Consider the following 20,147-nt stretch of genomic DNA (forward strand, 5'->3'; position numbering starts at 1 on the left):
ATACACGTTAGACAAATCGTCTGAACCCGTTAAGGGATGCTCAACCTGCGGCGCTCCAACTGTTCCAAAACTACAGCTCCCAGCATGTCCTAATAGCTGTAGACTGTCCAGGCATCCTGGGAGTTGTAGTCTTGAAACAGCTGGAGGGCCGCAGGTTGAGCATCCCTGAACTCTAATGTATATGGGGGACCTCCTGACTATTCTCCAAACAGCAGATTTTGGGGGAGAAAAAGAATCTTGCATGTTGGATTTTCAACTACCTGATCCTCTTGTTCTCTGGGAGATGTTGCGATGTCTGAAGTTTGGTAGCGACTTTCTCCGCACCCCCTATACAGGACACGTGCCCACCTGGACAAGCCAGGAGACGGCTATATAATGTGTGTGGCTGGCCCAAAGCTCTGGTTATTAAAACAAACAGTTCAAGTTGTAATTTTTTTTTATATTTATGTAAAGTTTAGGTTTTTGAACCTATGCTTATTGAAAAAGTTGGATTAAACTTAATTTCCATGATTGCAATGTCCATTTACTTGTATTACAGGTATCTCACTATGGATTTCCTTTATTAAAAGTGTTGAGATCAAAGGAGACCTCTTCAGTCAGCGCTATTAACTCAAATTCTACAATTTGTGCCGCTCCTTGCTTGTCAGTTTTTTCTAAAGCTGGTCCAGGCACCATACGTGGTGTGGAGTTGGACCCCTTCTTTCTCTTAGACCTCTTTCACACGACCATTTTTTGTGTTCCGTAACCAGTTCAATGGTTCCGCAAAAAAAAAAAAAAATGCATACGGAGTACATTCCGTTTCCGTTGAAAGATAGAACATGACCTAGAGTGCTGGATGCAGTGTGCGATCACATTTGCATTTTCCATGTCCTATTATTGCCCGCAAATCACGTTCTGTGGCTCCATTCAAGTCAATGGGTCCGCAAAACAAAAAAAAGGAACACATACGGAATGTACTCCATATGTCTTCCGTATCCGTTCTATTTTTGCAGAATAAACTATTGAAAATGTTATGCCCAGCCTAATTTTTTTTCTATGTAATTACTGTATACGCCATATGGAAAAACAGATCCGTGAAAAAGCCATACGGTCGTGTGAAAGAGGCCTTACACTAAGGTTCAGAGTTGCATTAGGGAGACTACTGGAAACCAAACAAATGGTGGCCAGACATCCTCTTCTATTCGCTGCAGTTCAGTTGACCACAATTGCGTAGCCATCAATGTCCTAGATCTTGTCACAATACTGAAAGCGATATTCCACTCTGTTCATTTCTATGGGAGTTCTGGAGATAGCCGAGCGCAGTACTCCTACACAAATGAATGGATTGACTCTGTCCATTTCAGGGGCTCCACAGGCTACGGGTCCCCATTCTCATGATCAATGGGGGTCCCCTATCCACTGGATACTTCATATAACCAGAATACCCCCTTTAACCTTTCGCTCTCCTCCAGTTGGGAGACTTTTAGATTCAGCACTAAAACTTCCAGGTCAATGCAAAGCTTCCAATAACTGAAATCATGTCGGTGTGGACAGAACTTGCAAATTGACTTCTCAGCTGCAGTTTATAAGTCGCTGGTGTATAATGCACTCTATTTCTGAGCTCCAAACAATTGGGGCATGGTTATTCCAGAAAGAAACATTATACCCTGCCACTGTATAGAGTGATATCTTTTAGATCAGTGGGGGGTTTGACTGTTGGGACCACCATGGGTCCTCTGTAGGAATGGAGTGGTGGCAGTCCCCTAGAGTTTGACTAGAGCAGCATTGTGTATGAGCCCTTGAAGGCACGCTGCGGGACCAATCCATGACAAACGGGGTCTTCTGCCAGCATAGAAATTGGTGAAATAACCTTTACACTCATGTGAAGATGTAGATAATATAGTTGTTAATAAACCACAAAAAGCCATTTGTCCGTAAGACATTCTGATGATTTTATAGCAATCTCTTCTGTATGTTCACTAACAATTTCTACAGAAGGACGATAAATAACTGATCAGTGTTACAATACTGACACAGGTCTCTAATGATGGATTATATACATGGCTAATCAATTCATATCTACATCCAGTAATCCAACAAAGACCGACCTCCCTCAATCTGTACTGCTCCCTTCAGTAATCACCAGCCCCGTTTCCTAAATTATCAGGGGCAGCAGTTGGCCTGAAATGCAAAAGACGGCTCTGTTTATCCAAGGAGGTGATCGTCACTGCTTTGACACTTTCCAATCCAGGCAGTCAATCACATCACTGAAGATTTCCCCCCCTCAGGACCACCTCTTAGACTAAACACAACCACCTTTGCATATTGAGCGCTGGAAGTAACAGTAAATAGGCTGATTTAACAGTTTTCCCCAGTGATAAGTCCTCTTAAAGGGTTTTCTGATATTGATCCTGAGGATAGGTGATCAATATCAGATTAGCAAGGGTATGACACCCAGGACCCCTGCCAATTGGCTATTTGAAGAGGTCACAGCACTCTGGTGGGCACAGCTCAGTCCCATTCAAGTGAAAGAGGCTGAGCTGTAATACCAAGCCTGGCGCTATCAAATGGACGGTGCTGTGCAAATAGCGGATCGGTGGGGGTGCCGGCAGTCTGCCCCCGCAGATCTGATATTGAGGACCTATCCTGAGGAAAGGTCTTCAATATCATAATCTTGGAAAACCCTTCTGCTGATAAGACTTTCCACCCACCACAGGCTGTAACATTCGTAAGATCAGACGCTCTTGCTCCAGCATATCCCCTTTCATTCAGCTCAGTAAATGCTTCTTGCCAAGGAACTGTATTTTACGGTCAAACGCAGTGGATCGTATTGGAGTATTAGATTCATAAAATGGATTCAGGGCAAACTGCGGAAAGAAGAACATAATGGGTTTATATACGTACTTTACATAGAGGGGCAGGCAATGTGAGCACGGTAATATACACACACACACATCATACCTTAATGTACAGGTCATATGCTTCATTGAAGAAGTTTTTAATTCCATCTTCTTGTCGCACATCATGCAGCATAATAAGTCTCATATGTAAAGAAACAATGCTAAGGAGAATTCAGATACATTTTACTCTGTGCTCTGGCTAGGGAGAGGACCTGCTCCGTTACATCTACAGGTGAAACTCGAAAAATTAGAATATCGTGCGAAAGTTCATTTATTTCAGTAATGCAACTTAAGGGGTTGTCCAGGTTCAGAGCTGAACCCGGACATACCTCCATTTTCAACCCGGCAGCCCCCCTGACTTCAGCATCGGAGCAGTCAATGCTCCAATGCTCTCCTTTACCCTGCGCTCTCCATGGGGCTGCCAGGAAGCCCGGTGACGTCACCAGCACTGATGGGCGGGCTTTAGCGCTGCCCGAGCCAGTAAAACAGCTAGGGCAATGCTAAAGCATGCCCATCTAAGCCAGTGACATCACCGAACACACTGCCGGGCGGAAGCTTCCACCCGGCACTGTGTTATTGTAAACAAAAGAGCCCTTGCGCAGGGCAAGGGAGTGCATCGGAGCATGAGATGCTCCGATGCCAACATCAGGGGGGCTGCCTGGGTGAAAATATGGGTATGTCTGGGTTCAGCTCTGAACCCGGACAACCCCTTTAAAAGGAATTGCATTAATGCAACTTAAAATTAGAATATTGTGAAAAGGTTCAGTATTCTAGGCTCAAAGAGTCACACTCTAGTCAGCTAATTAATCCATACCCCCTGAGCAAAGGGGATCTGAGATTGTGACTTTGGGGTTTCAGAGGCTGTAAGCCATAATCATCCAAATTAAAATAAAGGCTTGAAATATCTCGCTTTGCATGTAATGAGTCTCTCTCATATGTTAGTTTCACCTTTTAAGTTGCATTACTGAAATAAATGAACTTTGCACGATACTCATTTTTCGAGTTTCACCTGTATGTACTAAAGGCAGCCCAGACAGGACAAGCACAGTATACTAACATGCCCTGTGTGCATATATGTACCGATGATATGTAGACACACACAAAGGATATGTCCAGCGGTCACAAATGCAGAGACAAACCACTCGTTGAACTTGTCCACCGTCTTGAGGTACATGTTGTTGGACAGCCACATGTTCTCATCCACAAGGTCCAGTGCAGCATGTGCGATGAACTGGTTCAGATGGCGATGATCGTCCTGGACGGGTTATGAAAATGGGAAAACAACCAGGTACATTAAACCAGTAATAGTGGGAAAGATCCAGACAGAAATGTCATATGTATAAAAGAAGAAACCTCCCATACACGCGTTTCAGCAGATGGGTGGATGCGCTGGTAAATGCTTTGTGTCATTTTTTAGATGTCTTTGAGCTGTTCGATACAGGCATTATTGCACGGTATCGTATGGTTACCAATGACGTTAGTACTGAGGGGCTCATGTCGGTGGGTTACTGGTAGGAAAGGCCAGTGCATCCAGGGGCGGACTGGGAACTAAAAGTGGCCCCATGTTGTCAGAGGGTCCAAATTGGCAGAAGGTGGGACAACAGAAGTAGGCAGGGCCAGCAATACATTAGTGCAGAGCAATATGCCGGCCCAACTAGACCAGATACCGTGCAACAGAAAATACTGCCACCTGCGCCAGTCCTGAGGACATCCATACAGGTAAATTTAGGCCTCCCGTGGCTGCTGACCAGGTGCGTAACGCCCCTTTCACACGGGCGAGTATTCCGCGCGGATGCGATGGGCGAGTTGAACGCATTGCACCCGCACTGAATCCCGACCCATTCATTTCAATGGGGCTGTTCACATGAGCGGTGATTTTCACGCATCACTTGTGCGTTGCGTAAAATAATAAAAAATAAAAAATAAAAAAATCGCAGCATGTTCTATATTCTGCGTTTTTTACGCAACGCAGGCCCCATAGAAGTGAATGGGGTTGTGTGAAAATCCAAGCAAGTGCGGATGCGGTGCGATTTTCACGCACGGTTGCTAGGAGACGATCGGGATGGAGACCCGATTATTATTATTTTCCCTTATAACATGGTTATAAGGTAAAATAATAGCATTCTGAATACAGAATGCATAGTAAAATAGTGCTGGAGGGGTTAAAAAAAAAAAAAAAATATATAAAAAAATTATTTAACTCACCTTAGTCTACTTGATCGCGCTGCCCTGCTCGTCTGTCTCCTTTGTTGAACAGGACCTGTGGTGACGTCACTCAGGTCATCACATGATCTTTTACCATGGTGATGGATCATGTGATGACCGCAGTGACGTCACCACAGGTCCTGTTCAGCAAAGGAGACAGACGAGAAGCCGGGCAGCGCGATCAAGTAGACTAAGGTGAGGTAAATTATTATTTATTTTTAACCCCTCCAGCGCTATTTTACTATGCATTCTGTATTCAGAATGCTATTATTTTCCCTTATAACCATGTTATAAGGGAAAATAATACAATCTACAGAACACCGATCCCAAGCCCGAGCTTCTGTGAAGAAGTTCGAGTTTGGGTACCAAACACGCGCAATTTTTCTCACGCGAGTGCAAAACGCATTGCAATGTTTTGCACTCGCGCGGAAAAATCGCGCGTGTTCCCGCAACGCACTCGCACATTTTCCTGCAACGCCCGTGTGAAAGGGGCCTAAGAGAATCAGATCATCATGTACCTGGCTGGCGGCTGTGAGGGGGACCGGGGTGGCCTCCTAGGCATTGGCCCACCAGGAAATTTCCCTGTGGTGTCTATGGCCATCTATGGTCAGCTTTACATGTGTGGCTGAATGGTGTCAGGTACCTTTGATTCTGTTCTTCCTGGAGGCAGAAATTCCATCTCAAATACTGGATTGTCATGATGTCCCACAATCACAAAATAGAAGCTGCCAGACATGGTCCTCAGAGCAACAGACACCTGAAACACAATATACGTGCCGACTAGTAAGGGTGTAAACTGCTCAGTGACCAAGAAGGCACTAAGATAAAGCATCAAAACTAAACCCAGGTATAAAATGCCCTGATCATTTGGTTTTCCAGGACTTCTACTGATCAATAGCTGAATGGTGAGGGTCCGACTCCCAGAATGACCGCCAATCAGCCATTTTTCTGTGGCTCCGGTGGCAGAAATAGGCCCCGGATCTACACAGCTCCGTCCACTGTATAGTGCCAGGGGGGGTTACTGCAACACTGCTGCCAATGAAGTGAAAGGCGCCAGCTAATAAAGGAAATGTGTCACCACAAATGTTATCTGACACTTAACACAAGATAGAAGCACATCTCCTTTTTATCTAATCTGTTTTTATTTTGTGATTGTAGATTTTTTTTTATTCTGTTTCCTGAACATGATTATGGGAGCGGCCATCTTTCCTGAGCTTTACTTAACAGCATTTACACAGCATTAAAAACATTCCTTTATGGCAGCCCATGGACCATAGACACAATGGTCGGGACTTCTATGGGAGAGTTTTCTAGCCATGCTCTGTGCCCTGTGCAGAGGTCATTGTACAGGGAAGGAATAGATAACTTCTGACAATCACTTATTGTGAATGGAGGATCCTGTCTTATCTATACACCGAGGTGATATCATTATAGGCAGGATTAGAGCGACAGATAAGCCGGTAACTGCAGTAAAGTGATCTGTACAGACCAAGAAATGGCACCCATTAGGGTTAAAGAGGACCTTTCATGGGTCCGAACATCATAAGATAACTATCTGGACATGTAGAGCGGTGCCCTGGGATCTCCCTGCACCTTACCATTATCCCTGGGCGCCACTCCGTTCGCCCGCTGTGGCCCCGTTACCTTCTCCTGTATGATAATTACTACCATCGGTAAACCAGGGAGGAGTCTGCCCTGTTTCTCCCTGGGTGTTCCTTCTCCCTGGCTGTAGCGCTGTCCAATTGCAGCGCAGAGCTCACAGCCTGGGATTGTTTTCTCTCGCTGCGATTGGACAGCGCTACAGCCAGGGAGAAGGAACACCCAGGGAGAAACAGGGCAGACTCCTCCCAGTATAACCAAGTCAGCGAAAATACCGGTGGACATAGCAGGAGAACAGAGCGGCGCCCCGGAATAATAGTAAGTGCAGGATTTTATGGTTTTTGTTTTAATATAGATATTGACATGTAAAATAAAAAATACCAAAAATTATTTCAAAATATGTTAAACATAAAAACATGATTTAAACAGGTTATGTCCTGATGACACATTCACCTTAATGCATGGAGACACTGCTTACGTGCCGTCCTGTGCTGGGAGGAGCCGTTGCCCTTCTTGGTGAATAATACATGGGTCCAGCCAGAGGTCGCAATAACGTCTGTACAAGCCTCATAGACGCCTGTTCAGGCCATTTTACTCCCTGGAAAAAGTCTAAGGCGTACCAATACGCCTTAGACTTTTCCCCCACATTCATCAGCGCAGTCAACGGCGCGGGCAGCGCAGCGATGCTGTCTGTCCCTGAAATAACCAATAACAAAGCTCCTTACAGCAAGGGGAAGCAGCAGGGGAAGCCGGCGGGAGCTGGAAGGAGGAGGGGCCAGCTCCAGGGGTGGCTGTTGTAAGGAGAGCGGGGCGCGCTGCCCAAGGAGCCTGGGAAACATGACAGGGCCGCTGGAGAGGTAAGGAGCCGCGGACTCATGTGACTGGTCCCTGGTGACCCCCCCCCCCCTCCTCCCGTCACCCCACTAGTGACCCTGCTCCCTCCTCCTCCCGTCACCCCACTAGTGACCCTGCTCCCTCCTCCTCCCGTCACCCCACTAGTGACCCTGCTCCCTCCTCCTCCCGTCACCCCACTAGTGACCCTGCTCCCTCCTCCTCCCGTCACCCCACTAGTGACCCTGCTCCCTCCTCCTCCCGTCACCCCACTAGTGACCCTGCTCCCTCCTCCTCCCGTCACCCCACTAGTGACCCTGCTCCCTCCTCCTCCCGTCACCCCACTAGTGACCCTGCTCCCTCCTCCTCCCGTCACCCCACTAGTGACCCTGCTCCCTCCTCCTCCCGTCACCCCACTAGTGACCCTGCTCCCTCCTCCTCCCGTCACCCCACTAGTGACCCTGCTCCCTCCTCCTCCCGTCACCCCACTAGTGACCCTGCTCCCTCCTCCTCCCGTCACCCCACTAGTGACCCTGCTCCCTCCTCCTCCCGTCACCCCACTAGGGAACCTGCTCCCTCCTCCTCCCGTCACCCCACTAGTGACCCTGCTCCCTCCTCCTCCCGTCACCCCACTAGTGACCCTGCTCCCTCCTCCTCCCGTCACCCCACTAGTGACCCTGCTCCCTCCTCCTCCCGTCACCCCACTAGTGACCCTGCCCCCCCCTCCTCCCGTCACCCCACTAGTGACCCTGCTCCCTCCTCCTCCCGTCACCCCACTAGTGACCCTGCTCCCTCCTCCTCCCGTCACCCCACTAGTGACCCTGCTCCCTCCTCCTCCCGTCACCCCACTAGGGACCCTGCTCCCTCCTCCTCCCGTCACCCCACTAGGGACCCTGCTCCCTCCTCCTCCCGTCACCCCACTAGGGACCCTGCTCCCTCCTCCTCCCGTCACCCCACTAGGGAACCTGCTCCCTCCTCCTCCCGTCACCCCACTAGGGAACCTGCTCCCTCCTCCTCCCGTCACCCCACTAGGGAACCTGCTCCCTCCTCCTCCCGTCACCCCACTAGGGAACCTGCAACCTCCTCCTCCCGTCACCCCACTAGGGAACCTGCTCCCTCCTCCTCCCGTCACCCCACTAGGGATCCTGCTCCCTCCTCCTCCCGTCACCCCACTAGGGATCCTGCTCCCTCCTCCTCCCGTCACCCCACTAGGGATCCTGCTCCCTCCTCCTCCCGTCACCCCACTAGGGATCCTGCTCCCTCCTCCTCCCGTCACCCCACTAGGGACCCTGCTCCCTCCTCCTCCCGTCACCCCACTAGGGATCCTGCTCCCTCCTCCTCCCGTCACCCCACTAGGGATCCTGCTCCCTCCTCCTCCCGTCACCCCACTAGGGACCCTGCTCCCTCCTCATCCTGTCACCCCACAGGCAAGAAGCTGAACAGACTCCACCGACTATGATGGGATCCGTTCAGGATCCTGTCTTTTTACAAGACACAAAAGTGCTGCATACAAGGCTTGTTTTGTCTGGTCTTTCGACAGAATCTGCAACAGAGGCTCCAAACGTAGCCTCCAACGCAGATTTGAGCAAGTGTAGGCCTACGTATTATGTATTTGAATTACCGCCAATACGGGTAAAAAAAATACTCATCAAAAATGGTCAGAGGAGTATTCTTACCTTTTCTGCAAAAAACGTAGTGGAACCTCTGTTCTTCCAGCGTTGTGCTGTAGTCTCTGTCTGAAGCCACGATGCAGACATGACCGTCATAGACTATGTTCACATTAGTGTCATGGCTTCCTTTTTGTAACATGATCTGTACTTGATCCCTCGTACGACAAGCATCGGACCCCACCAAAGTTTTCGTTGTTTTGACAGCAAGAATAGCGCTGCATGCACATAGCCTTAGGGGTTGTTCACATTTGCGCCCGCCTTTCTGTTTATCTTCTCCGTTACAGAAGCAGAACGCAAAGAATGGATTTGTCACATAAGGCCTCATGCACATGAACGTTTTTTGTTTCCGTGTCCGTTCTGTTTTTTTTGCAGATAGGATGCGGACCCATTCATTTCAATGGGTCCGCAAAAAATGCGGACAGCCGCATCTGTATGTCCATTCCGTAGCCCCGCAGGTCAGCCGCATCGGATCGCGGACCCATTCACTTTAATGGGTCCGCGATCCGCCCGTTCCGCTAAGATAGGACATGTTCTATCTTTTTGCGGAACGGAAGTACGGGACGTAACCCCACGGAAGCACTCCGTAGTGCTTCCGAGGGGTCCCGTCCCGTGCGGCCGTTCCGTGATTCCGGATTTGCGGACCCATTGAAGTGAATGGGTCAGCATCCGTGATGCTGAATGCACACGGAACTGTGGCCGTGTATTGCGGCCTGCGATTTGCGGGCGGCAATACGGCCACGGGTCACACACGTTTGTGTGAACTAGGCCTTAGGCATTGCTACAATGGATCCGCAAAAAAAAAAATACGGATGGCATACGGTCGTGTGCACAGGCCCCATAGACTATAATGGGATCCATTAGGTTTCCATTTAGGGGATCGATTTCGTAGCAGAGACAAAGGTCCTGGTTGTAGGGAAGCTTCAGTAGGGTCCAGATGCTGGGCCCATCCGTGCTCGCCCACTGATGGAATGGGCACTACTGGCACATACTCTGATCATGTTCTTCCCAAACGGATTAACAACCATGCAGATGTAGCAGTGCTGAGGATGTCACTGTGCTGTTTCCATACTATCGCCGGATAACCTACAGAGTACAGGTGACACACTCAGCTATACTACGTCTGGAAATAGCTACATCATTATTTTAACCCTCAATAAACCTTGCACCTAAACTCAGTGCATGACTCCTCGTAGCTCACCTCCGCCCGGGTAACCAAAGAGTAGTCTGAAAGATTCACACCCGCAAACCGGCCAGCCTGTCACCGTCTCAGCGTCATACTGCCAGGCGTCTGCATTTCCGCTGTTTAACAACTTTATTTAAAACAAACAGAAGCTTTTTTTTTTTTTTTTTTTTTAAAGCGAGGCGTGGAACGCGGAAATCCGCTGTTGTTCTGGTAGGGGCGGGCACGTCGCAGCTGATTGGATGGTTGGCCTTTGCCGCTTGATGTGATTGGTTGCCAGGGTAGTCTAGGAATCCAGGCGGTTGTGAGCGCTGTGTTTGTACGTACGCTGGCGGTTGGTAATGTGAACACTGCTTGATGCTCTTTGGAGGTCAGTATCACGTTATATACATAGTTTACCAGCTGGGGTACATGTATACAGTTGGTTTAGGTATGACATGGCTACGGTCTATGTGTGTGTGATATTTATAGAGTCCTAGAGCTGACATGTTTCTATTGTCCTGCAGTCAGTGTAACCAGCTTTCAGAATAGAGATCAAAAGATGTAGAATCATCCCATTTCTGTTAATGATGATTTCTGTAAAGTGTGAAAAATGAAATAAAAAATATAAAATAAAAAGTGAAATAAAAAATGGCATGGATCTGATCAGGCACATCTCCATATGTCAGTGAGTGGGGCTAAGTAATGTGGGGCAGCTGCGACCTGTTCTCGGGTGGTCGCACATGCTTGGTGCCGCCCTCCCCTTCCCACTCAGGCATTAGGGTGACGTTTGTAGAGATGAATGGGCCGGGCCTCGAGCTGTCTTTTTTAATTTGCATCTGGAGTGCAGACTTAGCAGTGCTGGGATTTGTAGTGAACTGTATGAACCAATCTGTTACGTGGAAGCCGGACATTTACTGTCATATCTTACATTTTCAGAGGTTCCTCCTTCTCAGGCCAAATGTCTCAAAGTGAGCTGAAATCCTTGTCCCAAGAAGAACTGCGGAAAAGACTTTATCAGACGTTTAAAAAGAAGGGCGTCTTAGATTCACTGAAGGTACATTATGTTCTCTTACTCTTATAGTGACCGTACATACAATGAGGAGCGCGAAAGAGAATCTGTCACCTCCAATATCCGTTTTAAAGTAAGGCTACTTTCACATTAGCGTTTTCAATTCCGCTATTAAAATCCGTCATAGGATCTCAATAGCCGACAAAAAACGCTTCAGTTTTGTCCTTATTCATTGTCAATGGGGACAAAACTAAACTGAACAAAACGGAATGCACCAAAATGCATTTGTTCCGTTTGGTGGCGTCCCCATCGCGGACAGAAAAACACGGCAAGCAGCATTTTTCTGTCTGCCATGTGGTGCGGAGCAAGACGTCCTGACACACAATGTAAGTCAATGGGGACAGATCCGTTTTCTGACACAAAAGAAAACTGATCCGTCCCTCATGGTCTTTCAATGGTGTTCAAGACGGATCCATCACGCCTTCAGGAGATATAACACAACCGGATCCGTTCATGACGGATGCATGCGGTTGTATTTTTGTAACGGAAGCGTTTTTGCAGATTACCACCATATAGTGTAGATGCCCTGAAACATAGCCATACCTTCTTGTGAAAAGCCATACCTACTTGTGAAAAGCCATACCTACTTGTGAAAATCCAGCTCTCTAATCCCAGAGATGCTTCTTTTTATTTTTACGCAAATAAGGTTTTCGGTGCACCGTACACGAGGTTGCTCCTTTTGGTACACCATTGCTCCACCGTTAACACCGCCCAGCACCTCCAGTCTTGTTTGATTGACAGTCCCTGAGCCAATGATATAGCGGAAGCCAAGTGCACCTAATAGAGCGGCCTCCGCCCAGAGTGCACTGTAGATATAAAGCTAAAAAGAAGCATTTCTCAGTATTAAAAAACTTTTCACAAGAAAGGTATGGTTATGTTTCACGGCACCTACACTACAGGGTGGTATTGGTAACGGTTTTGGATGTGACAGACTCCATTTCATTTCCTACTACATAGAATAGTGTTTTGAAAAAGCCATACTGGTTCAGATACACAAAATTCAAGGTATCGTTAGACCAGATCCTTCCAAAATAATATTTAAATTAATATATATATATATATATATATATATATATATATATATATATATATATAATTACAGACACGGTACAAAAGCCTGTGCCCCATGACAATGCCAGCCACAATGCCCTGTGACTACTCCAGCGATAGTGCCTAATAATTCCAGCCACCATACCATATAACATTGTCAGCCATAGTGCCCCCTGACTATGCCCGCCACACTGCCTCATCACTTTGCTATCTACAGCAATTCACCACATTACCAGCTGTAATGCCCCCTAATTATGCCAGCCACATTCAAGCCAAAGTACCCCCTGACTATGCCAGCCATATTATTAGAGACTGCCTTGCTGCCTGAGATTACCCAGTCAGAAGCCATAGGACCCTGAAGTTACTGGGATGGATCTGTCCAGTGCATAGCATGGGAGGGGCATGGCTACAAAGGTCCTGGCAGGGCGGATATTGCGCACATTTATGCCTCATTCACATGTCAGTGATTCATGGTCATGTGCTGTACGTGTGTATAAGATGTGACCGTTCTGTGAGCAGATAACACGGATTATGCACACAGAGCAGAGTACATGCTGTGTCCTCACAACTGCATCGCCAGGACCTGTCAGTCTCCTGCCTCTAATGCCTTCAGACTATTAGACGCACCAGAAGATGGCAGCACAGTTTCCCGGAGAAAAAGTATGTCTAATATTTCGAAAAAATACCGGTAATTCGTAATAGTGAGCGCTTCCATAATGGAAGCGCTCACTAGTATTCGCTTTATAAGACACACCGCCATTTCCCCCCCACTTTTGGGGGAAAAAGGTGCGTCTTATAAAGCGAAAAATACGGTGTGTGTGTATATATATATCCAAAAGATGGCAGGGCAGCACTCCTCACTTCAAGTGATGCAAATGATTCAGGTGCCAGCATTTTCCCCTGGGTCCTGGGGTCCAAACACAATCCAAATAAATGTAACGCAGCACTCCTTGGATAAAAAGTGAAAAAATACAAAATTTATTCAACACATGTTGATACAGGCAACGTTTCAGCTCTATCACAGAGCCATTATCAAGCCAAGTCACTTGGCTTGATAATGGCTCTGTGATAGAGCTGAAACGTTGCCTGTATCAACATGTGTTGAATAAATTTTGTATTTTTTCACTTTTTATCCAAGGAGTGCTGCGTTACATTTATTTGGATTATATACGGTAGATAGATATATATATTACTTTGCTACAATTCCTCATTATTTTTAAGATTTCTGCTTATTTAAACCCAGAGGCTGAAAATGTTTCCTGCTCATATCCAAGCGTATTAGAAAGTATACAATGATGAAGTTTTTTTTGTTGTTCATCTGCATTTCATAAAATAATGTAGTGAATTTTGCAGATTTGCAACCTTTTTAAATTCATAGTAACCACTAACATACATTAAAAAAAAAAAATCATGTCAAAGATGTCCGTAGCCTAGTGTATTTAACTATATATACAGAAAACACATTAGAATACACACTTCAACATTTGAATTGCAACACCAAGAAGGACAAGATGTAAGGTTACGCAAATCGAGTAAGTAGCAGGTGTCACTAAGATCTGCAAATGATCAAATTTCAAGCACCTAGCTCCAATCTGTGAAACGTGGGCGGGGCATAAAAGCCAGATTAAAAGTAAAGTTTTTTAGCCACACAACATCATTGGTCAGCAGTTGTAAAGGGAGCTGTCAGCAGCGTATCTCGATGATTTTCGGGCTGAAGTGCATTCAGCGTGGAAGAAGATTACACAGATAACCTCATTGATAGCATTCCAGTCTATAAGTGCATGTATTTCTCTGTGTGGCTCCCATACTCAATACTGAAGAAATCAAGGTGTTTAGAATATTTTGTTCTCATTCTTTATAATTTATCAATCCTGTCTTAGTGTTGCAATGTCAATGTTGAAGCGTATTTTAGAAATGATTGAAACCCACATTTCCCTGTTCCACCAATAAAAGGTTTCTTTACGTTTATATTCTTTTTTACAAGACGCAACTTAGGAATCAGCTCATTCAAGATCTGAAGCTCCGTGCAGGTAGTGGCGAGCCCCTTCAGGCTCCGCTTCTGTCTGGGGACTCACTATTACACAGGGCCTGTAACAGCCTAGTGGCGGATCACCTGAGAAGATGTGGTTACGAGTTCTCCCTCTCCGTGTTTTATCCAGAGTGTGGAATGGAGAAAGAAAAGGTACAGTGGATTTGTCTCGATTGACACTACGCATATAAATGTCATGTGTGTATCTACTAGTAAGGGTAATTTCACACTAGCGTTAGAAGAATCCGGCAGGCAGTTCAGTTGCTGGAACTGCCTGCCGGATCCAGAAATCCGTATGCAAACGGATATCATTTGTTTCCGGATCCTGATGCAGATCCGTCTGACAAATGCATTTCAATACCGGATCTGTCTCTCCAGTGTCATCTGGAAAAACGGATCTGGTATTTATCTTTTCCACAGATTTAAAGGTCAGCGCATGAGCAGACCGGGAAACCGGATCCGGCATTAATACATTTCAATGGAAATTAATGCCGGATCTGGCAAGTGTTCCGGAATTTTGGCCGGAGAAAATACAGCAGCATGTTGCGGTGTTTTCTCCGGCCAAATACCGTAAAAGGGACTGAACTGAAGACATCCTGATACATACTGAACGGATTGCTCTCCATTCAGAATGCATTGGGACAAAGCCGAAGCGTTTTTTTCCGGTATTGAGCCCCTGTGACGGAACTCAATACCGGAAAACTTTAACGCTAGTGTGAAAGTAGCCTAAGTGTCCTATTTCACTTTGTGGTGGGGAGGAAGAGAAACCAAAGAAGGACAATTTGTGTGGCTTTTTTGTTGAAAGTTTTGTCCTGAGTTTTAATTATTCTGTTAGTTTGGTGTACAATAAGGCTCCGTCACGTCTGGATCGTTATTCCCGTTGCTCTGTTATAACAGCAATGCAACAAAAATGATAGAATTGCCAGATCCGTTGTGTGGTGACCAAGAATGGCACTTGGGGGATCCCACTGACTATATTGGGGTTTAACGTTTTTCTGTCAAAAGCCCTTACAGTGTACCAAACAAAATAATGCAGCATATTGCCCTGTTTTGTCTGGCATTTTTAATGGAGCTTGCAGTTCAGGCAGTGGAGTTCAGGCTCTATTCACATCACGATTGAGGTGTATGGTTTTGGTCCCTGTACTTTCGGACAACTTTGTACAGGTGAATATAAGAAACTTTGTAATACATTTTATCAAATACTGTGCTGTAGAGTTATCAGCATTTTCTTCCCCTCTCTGAATCTTATGAGAAATCAGTCTTGTGAGGCCAAAATGGGCTGCCTGCTCACTGAATCCGATTACATCTTCCCATAGAAGTGTATGGTGGGAGGGGGAGGGGAGTGGAAGTGCATAGAGAAACAGGAAGTCAGAGTACAGGCATGGTTAAGCAGATTCAGCAGCTAATAGTAAGTGTTATTAGCTCACCGCAAGTGCTTTAGTCACATCTATACTAGTCAACACTTCTCTATAATGTGCTATATGCTGCTTCTGAAGAGTGAGATAGCTTTAGCGGCAGAATTTGCAGACATTTGTGTGCAGTCTATGGGGAATATCTAGTCTCTAGCCCCCAGCTCAGAGACCACTGAGAATAAGAGATTCAGCATACAAAAGAAATAACATATACAAGTTAGATATAGTGTTATGACTCTTGTAGACACATATGGCAGCTCATTCTAAAAGGCCATCTGAAACATCAGGTACATTTTAAAATGTGCCGCTGATTGGATGTCCTAGCCATATGCAACTGCATGACTTCTTTTTAAAATAACACCATCTACACCGTATATTTTTTTTACAGAATAACTTTGTATTGAAAGGTCAACTACACCTTTTTTACTACAGTAATCTTAAAAAGCTGTACCAGTTAAACATATGCCAAATGGTTACTGTTTTGGTGTACGCTAGCCTATGGGTACGTCGGTGGGTATTTTGGGAAGTGCTACCAGTGTGTATTTCAAACCCTTATCACAAACTTGTGGAGGTTTACTGTGTTCGCCGCACGTTTATAAAAGAGTCGCCCGATTTAAACAAATAATAACTGTTTTATTATTTTTATTTATTCATTTATACATGAAGGATTTCTCGATCCACGACTTAATGCAGCTAATGAAAATAAACCCCAAATCCTCGTTCTGCAAATCTCTGGTAATGTCTATTTTTATTGCTATATTCTCCATGCTGTATTGTAATGATTTGTAAGTTTATTCAGTTTTTTTATTCTTCTTTTTTTGTTTCCCCACAGACAACGGCATACCAGAATAGCAGTACTAAAGGTATAGATTGTTGTTCTTTAGTAGCTTTTTTTTAATGACTTCTGTATTTATGGAAAAAAAAATCTTTTTTCTGTTTTTGAAGGTTTTCTTCTACAAATCCTGACCGAACTGATTGACTACCAACTCCAGAGAGATGGCAGAGATGCTGATACTCAGACAATCACGACTTCTCCTTACAAAGAGTCAATCGGTATTGTTTTTTTGTAATATTGAATATGTGTAGTGTAGTAATGATTTCACACTTATATGGCTTAGGGGCTGTTCTCATCACATTTTTGTCCCACGTTTAACATATACGTTGCAAAAGTGTAGAAAACGACACTCCTCTATGGATGCAGGGGGTTTATACTTATGATGTATCAGACTATATGGCCCACCGTGGAAGAAATCCAGACCGAATACATTATTATTATTGTTATTTAATATTATTAATGTGTCATTGCACAGTATACATGTTGAAAATAGTTTTTTGGGTTAGTCTCAATACAGAATCTCTTATGTATTTTTAAACATTCCTTCTCATTCTGTAGTGGAGAAACTGAAATTTATTGATGAACAGTTTGAAGAAATGTATCCAAAACGTTCAAAATTTGAGTCTCTGGAGGGCAAGTTGTCTGAGTATCGCAGGGAAGTCGAGCAACAGCTCCGGCAGGAAATGTCTCAGAAGGTTTGTGTTATGTACAGTTTAGAAAAACTCCTGTTCTACCAACACAGCGAGTGGTCAATGTGTCCTTATTGTTGGTAAGAGTTTTCGACGAGTTCAGATATCAACGTACAAAGGGGGTCATTTATCAAACTGGTGTAAAGTAGAACTGGCTTAGTTGCCCATAGCAACCAATCAGGATCCACCTTTCCTTTGGAAAATAAAAGGTGGAATCTGACAGGTTGCTATGGGCAACTAAGCCAGTTCTACTTTGGGGTTCTTTTATCAAACTGGTGTAAAGTAGAACTGACTTAGTTTCCCATAGCAACCAGTCAGATTCCACCTTTTATTTTCCAAAGGAAAGGTGGATCCTGATTGGTTGCTATGGGCAACTAGGCCAGTTCTACTTTACACCAGTTTGATAAATGACCCCCAAAGTCTAGAATTTACAAACTACAGTGTGTCCAAATATTTTCTTTACTGTATATGCACTAGTCAAAAAATGCCTTACTGCATGCCTAGTATATGAATTTCCGGGTATTGGTCACCTGTTATTTATTCCCATGCCATGGTTTACCAGGGACCCCCTTATCAGTTGGCTGCTTAATTTGGAGATGTTTCACTGATAACTTATTCATAGGGATGCACAAAAGGAGACTTTTGTATTACTTACCAGTAAAGTCTCTTTCTCGCTCTTCCTTGGGGGACACAGGAAACCATGGGTATAGCTCTGCTCCCTAGGAGGCGTGACACTAAGTGAAAGCTGTAAGCCCCTCCTCCATCAGCTATACCCTTCAGCCTGGAGAAGAGACTGCCAGTTGCGTGTCCAAGTAGTGAAAGATAACCACCAACCGGAACAAAGAACCGTCAAGCCCCAACGGGGGCAACCAAGCCGGAACCACAACTGTAAACCCAAATGAAGGGCGGGTGCTGTGTCCCCCAAGGAAGAGCGAGAAAGAGACTTTACTGGTAAGTAATACAAAAGTCTCCTTTTCTCGCCCATATTCCTTGGGGGACACAGGAAACCATGGGACGTTCCAGAGCAGTCCCAGAAGGGAGGGACCAGAACAAACTAGACCAACACCGGAGGCATCAATCAACTGCCGCCTGCAACACCAGACGGCCTAAAGCAGCGTCAGCCGACGCATGAGTATGCACCCTGTAGAACTTGGTGAAGGTGTGCAAGGAGGACCAAGTGGCCGCCTTGCAAATCTGCTCCGTAGAAGCCCGATTTCTCTGAGCCCAGGAAGCCCCGACCGCTCTAGTGGAATGAGCGGTAACACCGAGGGGCGGAACCTTGCCCATGGCGAGATAAGCCTCAGTACCAGCCATCTTGACAAAACGGGCGATAGCAACTTTGGATGCCGCCAACCCTCTGCGCGACCCCTCCGGAACCACAAAGAGCGAGTCAGTACGCCTGAAAGAGCTGGTTACCTCCAGGTAAACCTTGAGCGCCCTGACAACGTCCAGGCGATGAAGCTCCCTCTCCCTAGGGTGGGAAGGGGAAGGACACAAAGAGGGGAGAACGATGTCCTCGTTCAGATGAAAGGCAGAGACCACCTTAGGAAGGAAGGAAGGGACCGGACGAAGAACTACCTTGTCCTGGTGGAACACTAGGAAAGGTTCCAGACAGGAGAGTGCAGCCAATTCAGACACCCTCTGAAGAGAGGTGACGGCTACAAGGAAAATAACCTTGCAGGACAGAAGTCGCAAGGAAACCGTCCGCAGAGGCTCGAAAGGAGAAGCCTGGAGCGCTGAGAGAACCAGGTTCAGGTCCCAGGGCGGTACCGGAGGCCGGTACGGGGGAACCGCGTGAGCCACGCCCTGAAGGAAGGTCTTGACAGGACCAAGGGGGGCCAGTGGGCGCTGAAACAAAATGGACAGCGCAGACACCTGACCCTTCAAAGAACTAAGACCCAGACCTTGGGCAAGTCCGCTCTGCAGGAAGGACAAAACGGTGGGGAGAGAAAAGCGGAGCGGAGGAATCCCCAGATCGGCACAGAACCCCAAATAGGTCCTCCAGGTCCTATAATAGATCCTAGAAGAGGACGGCTTACGGGCGCGGATCATGGTGTGGACGACGTCCGCAGAAAAACCCCTACGTGTCAGGACGGTGGTCTCAACAACCACGCCGTCAAACGTAGGGACCTTAAACGCGGGTGGAAGATCGGTCCCTGAGAGAGAAGATCTTCCCTGGCGGGCAGCGGCCAGGGCGCGTCTGCCAGGAGCAGCATGAGGTCGGCATACCAAGACCGGCGGGGCCAGTCCGGAGCGACCAGAATCACCGAGACGCCTTCCGCCGCGATCTTCCGAAGGACCTTGGGCAGGAGTGGGATGGGAGGGAATATGTATGGACGCGCGAAGCCTCGCCAAGGAAGGACGAGGGCGTCGGCTCCGCAAGCTCCCGGATCCCTGGCCCTGGACAGATAGGCGGGGACCTTGTGATTGAACTTGGAGGCCATGAGGTCCACGTCCGGTATGCCCCAACGAAGGCAAATGGCCTCGAATACCTCCGGGTGAAGAGACCACTCGCCGGGGTCGACAGTGGTGCGACTGAGGAAGTCCGCCGCCCAATTGTCCACCCCTGGAATAAAAATTGCCGATAGGGCCGGGACGTGGGCTTCCGCCCAACGGAGAATGCTGGAGACCTCCCTCATTGCAGCAGCGCTGCGAGTGCCCCCCTGGTGGTTTATGTACGCCACAGCCGTGGCGTTGTCCGATTGTACACGAACTGG

The 20,147-nt window shown here is 46.7% G+C and overlaps 2 protein-coding genes across 4 annotated transcripts in view; one reads left to right on the forward strand and one right to left on the reverse strand.

Annotated features, from left to right (window-relative positions):
- Positions 1 to 1,913: 1,913 nt before the first annotated feature.
- Positions 1,914 to 10,489, reverse strand: TRAPPC2 (trafficking protein particle complex subunit 2). 2 transcript variants are annotated; one of them, XR_005777636.1, is made up of 6 exons: positions 10,383 to 10,489; positions 5,728 to 5,841; positions 3,990 to 4,134; positions 2,941 to 3,026; positions 2,691 to 2,846; positions 1,952 to 1,968 (listed from the first exon to the last, which is right to left on the reverse strand). XR_005777636.1 is itself a non-coding variant. In XM_040424931.1 (5 exons), the coding sequence occupies exons 2-5, from the start codon at positions 5,818 to 5,820 to the stop codon at positions 2,748 to 2,750; spliced, it is 423 nt and encodes a 140-aa protein (XP_040280865.1). In that variant the 5' UTR covers positions 5,821 to 5,841; positions 10,383 to 10,489; the 3' UTR covers positions 1,914 to 2,747. The 2 variants fall into 2 exon arrangements, 1 of the variants encoding a protein (XP_040280865.1); XM_040424931.1 differs by having other exon boundaries at positions 1,914 to 2,846.
- A 163-nt stretch (positions 10,490 to 10,652) lies between these two features.
- OFD1 (OFD1 centriole and centriolar satellite protein) overlaps positions 10,653 to 20,147 on the forward strand; it is a 73,213-nt gene continuing 63,718 nt past the window's right edge. For both annotated transcript variants that reach the window (XM_040424928.1, XM_040424929.1), the window contains exons 1-7: positions 10,653 to 10,734; positions 11,283 to 11,400; positions 14,450 to 14,647; positions 16,573 to 16,641; positions 16,739 to 16,769; positions 16,852 to 16,959; positions 17,300 to 17,436. In XM_040424928.1, coding sequence (XP_040280862.1) covers positions 11,305 to 11,400; positions 14,450 to 14,647; positions 16,573 to 16,641; positions 16,739 to 16,769; positions 16,852 to 16,959; positions 17,300 to 17,436 — 639 coding nt within the window. In that variant the 5' untranslated portion in view covers positions 10,653 to 10,734; positions 11,283 to 11,304. The remainder of the gene's footprint in view (positions 10,735 to 11,282; positions 11,401 to 14,449; positions 14,648 to 16,572; positions 16,642 to 16,738; positions 16,770 to 16,851; positions 16,960 to 17,299; positions 17,437 to 20,147) is intronic.

The sequence above is a fragment of the Bufo bufo genome, chromosome 3 (genome assembly GCF_905171765.1).
Source record: "Bufo bufo chromosome 3, aBufBuf1.1, whole genome shotgun sequence".
In the NCBI taxonomy this organism is placed as follows: Eukaryota; Metazoa; Chordata; class Amphibia; order Anura; family Bufonidae; genus Bufo; species Bufo bufo.

What these genes read in the sequence shown, in the direction of transcription:
- TRAPPC2 (XM_040424931.1), bottom strand. Translation starts at nt 5,820, where the DNA reads ATGTCTGGCAGCTTCTATTTTGTGATTGTGGGACATCATGACAATCCA. An exon ending in TGCATTTGTGACCGCTGGAC is followed by an intron (nt 3,027 to 3,989) that starts ATATCCTTTGTG and finishes TTGTTTCTTTAC; the next exon opens with ATATGAGACTTATTATGCTG. An exon ending in CATATGACCTGTACATTAAG is followed by an intron (nt 2,847 to 2,940) that starts GTATGATGTGTG and finishes TTCTTTCCGCAG; the next exon opens with TTTGCCCTGAATCCATTTTA.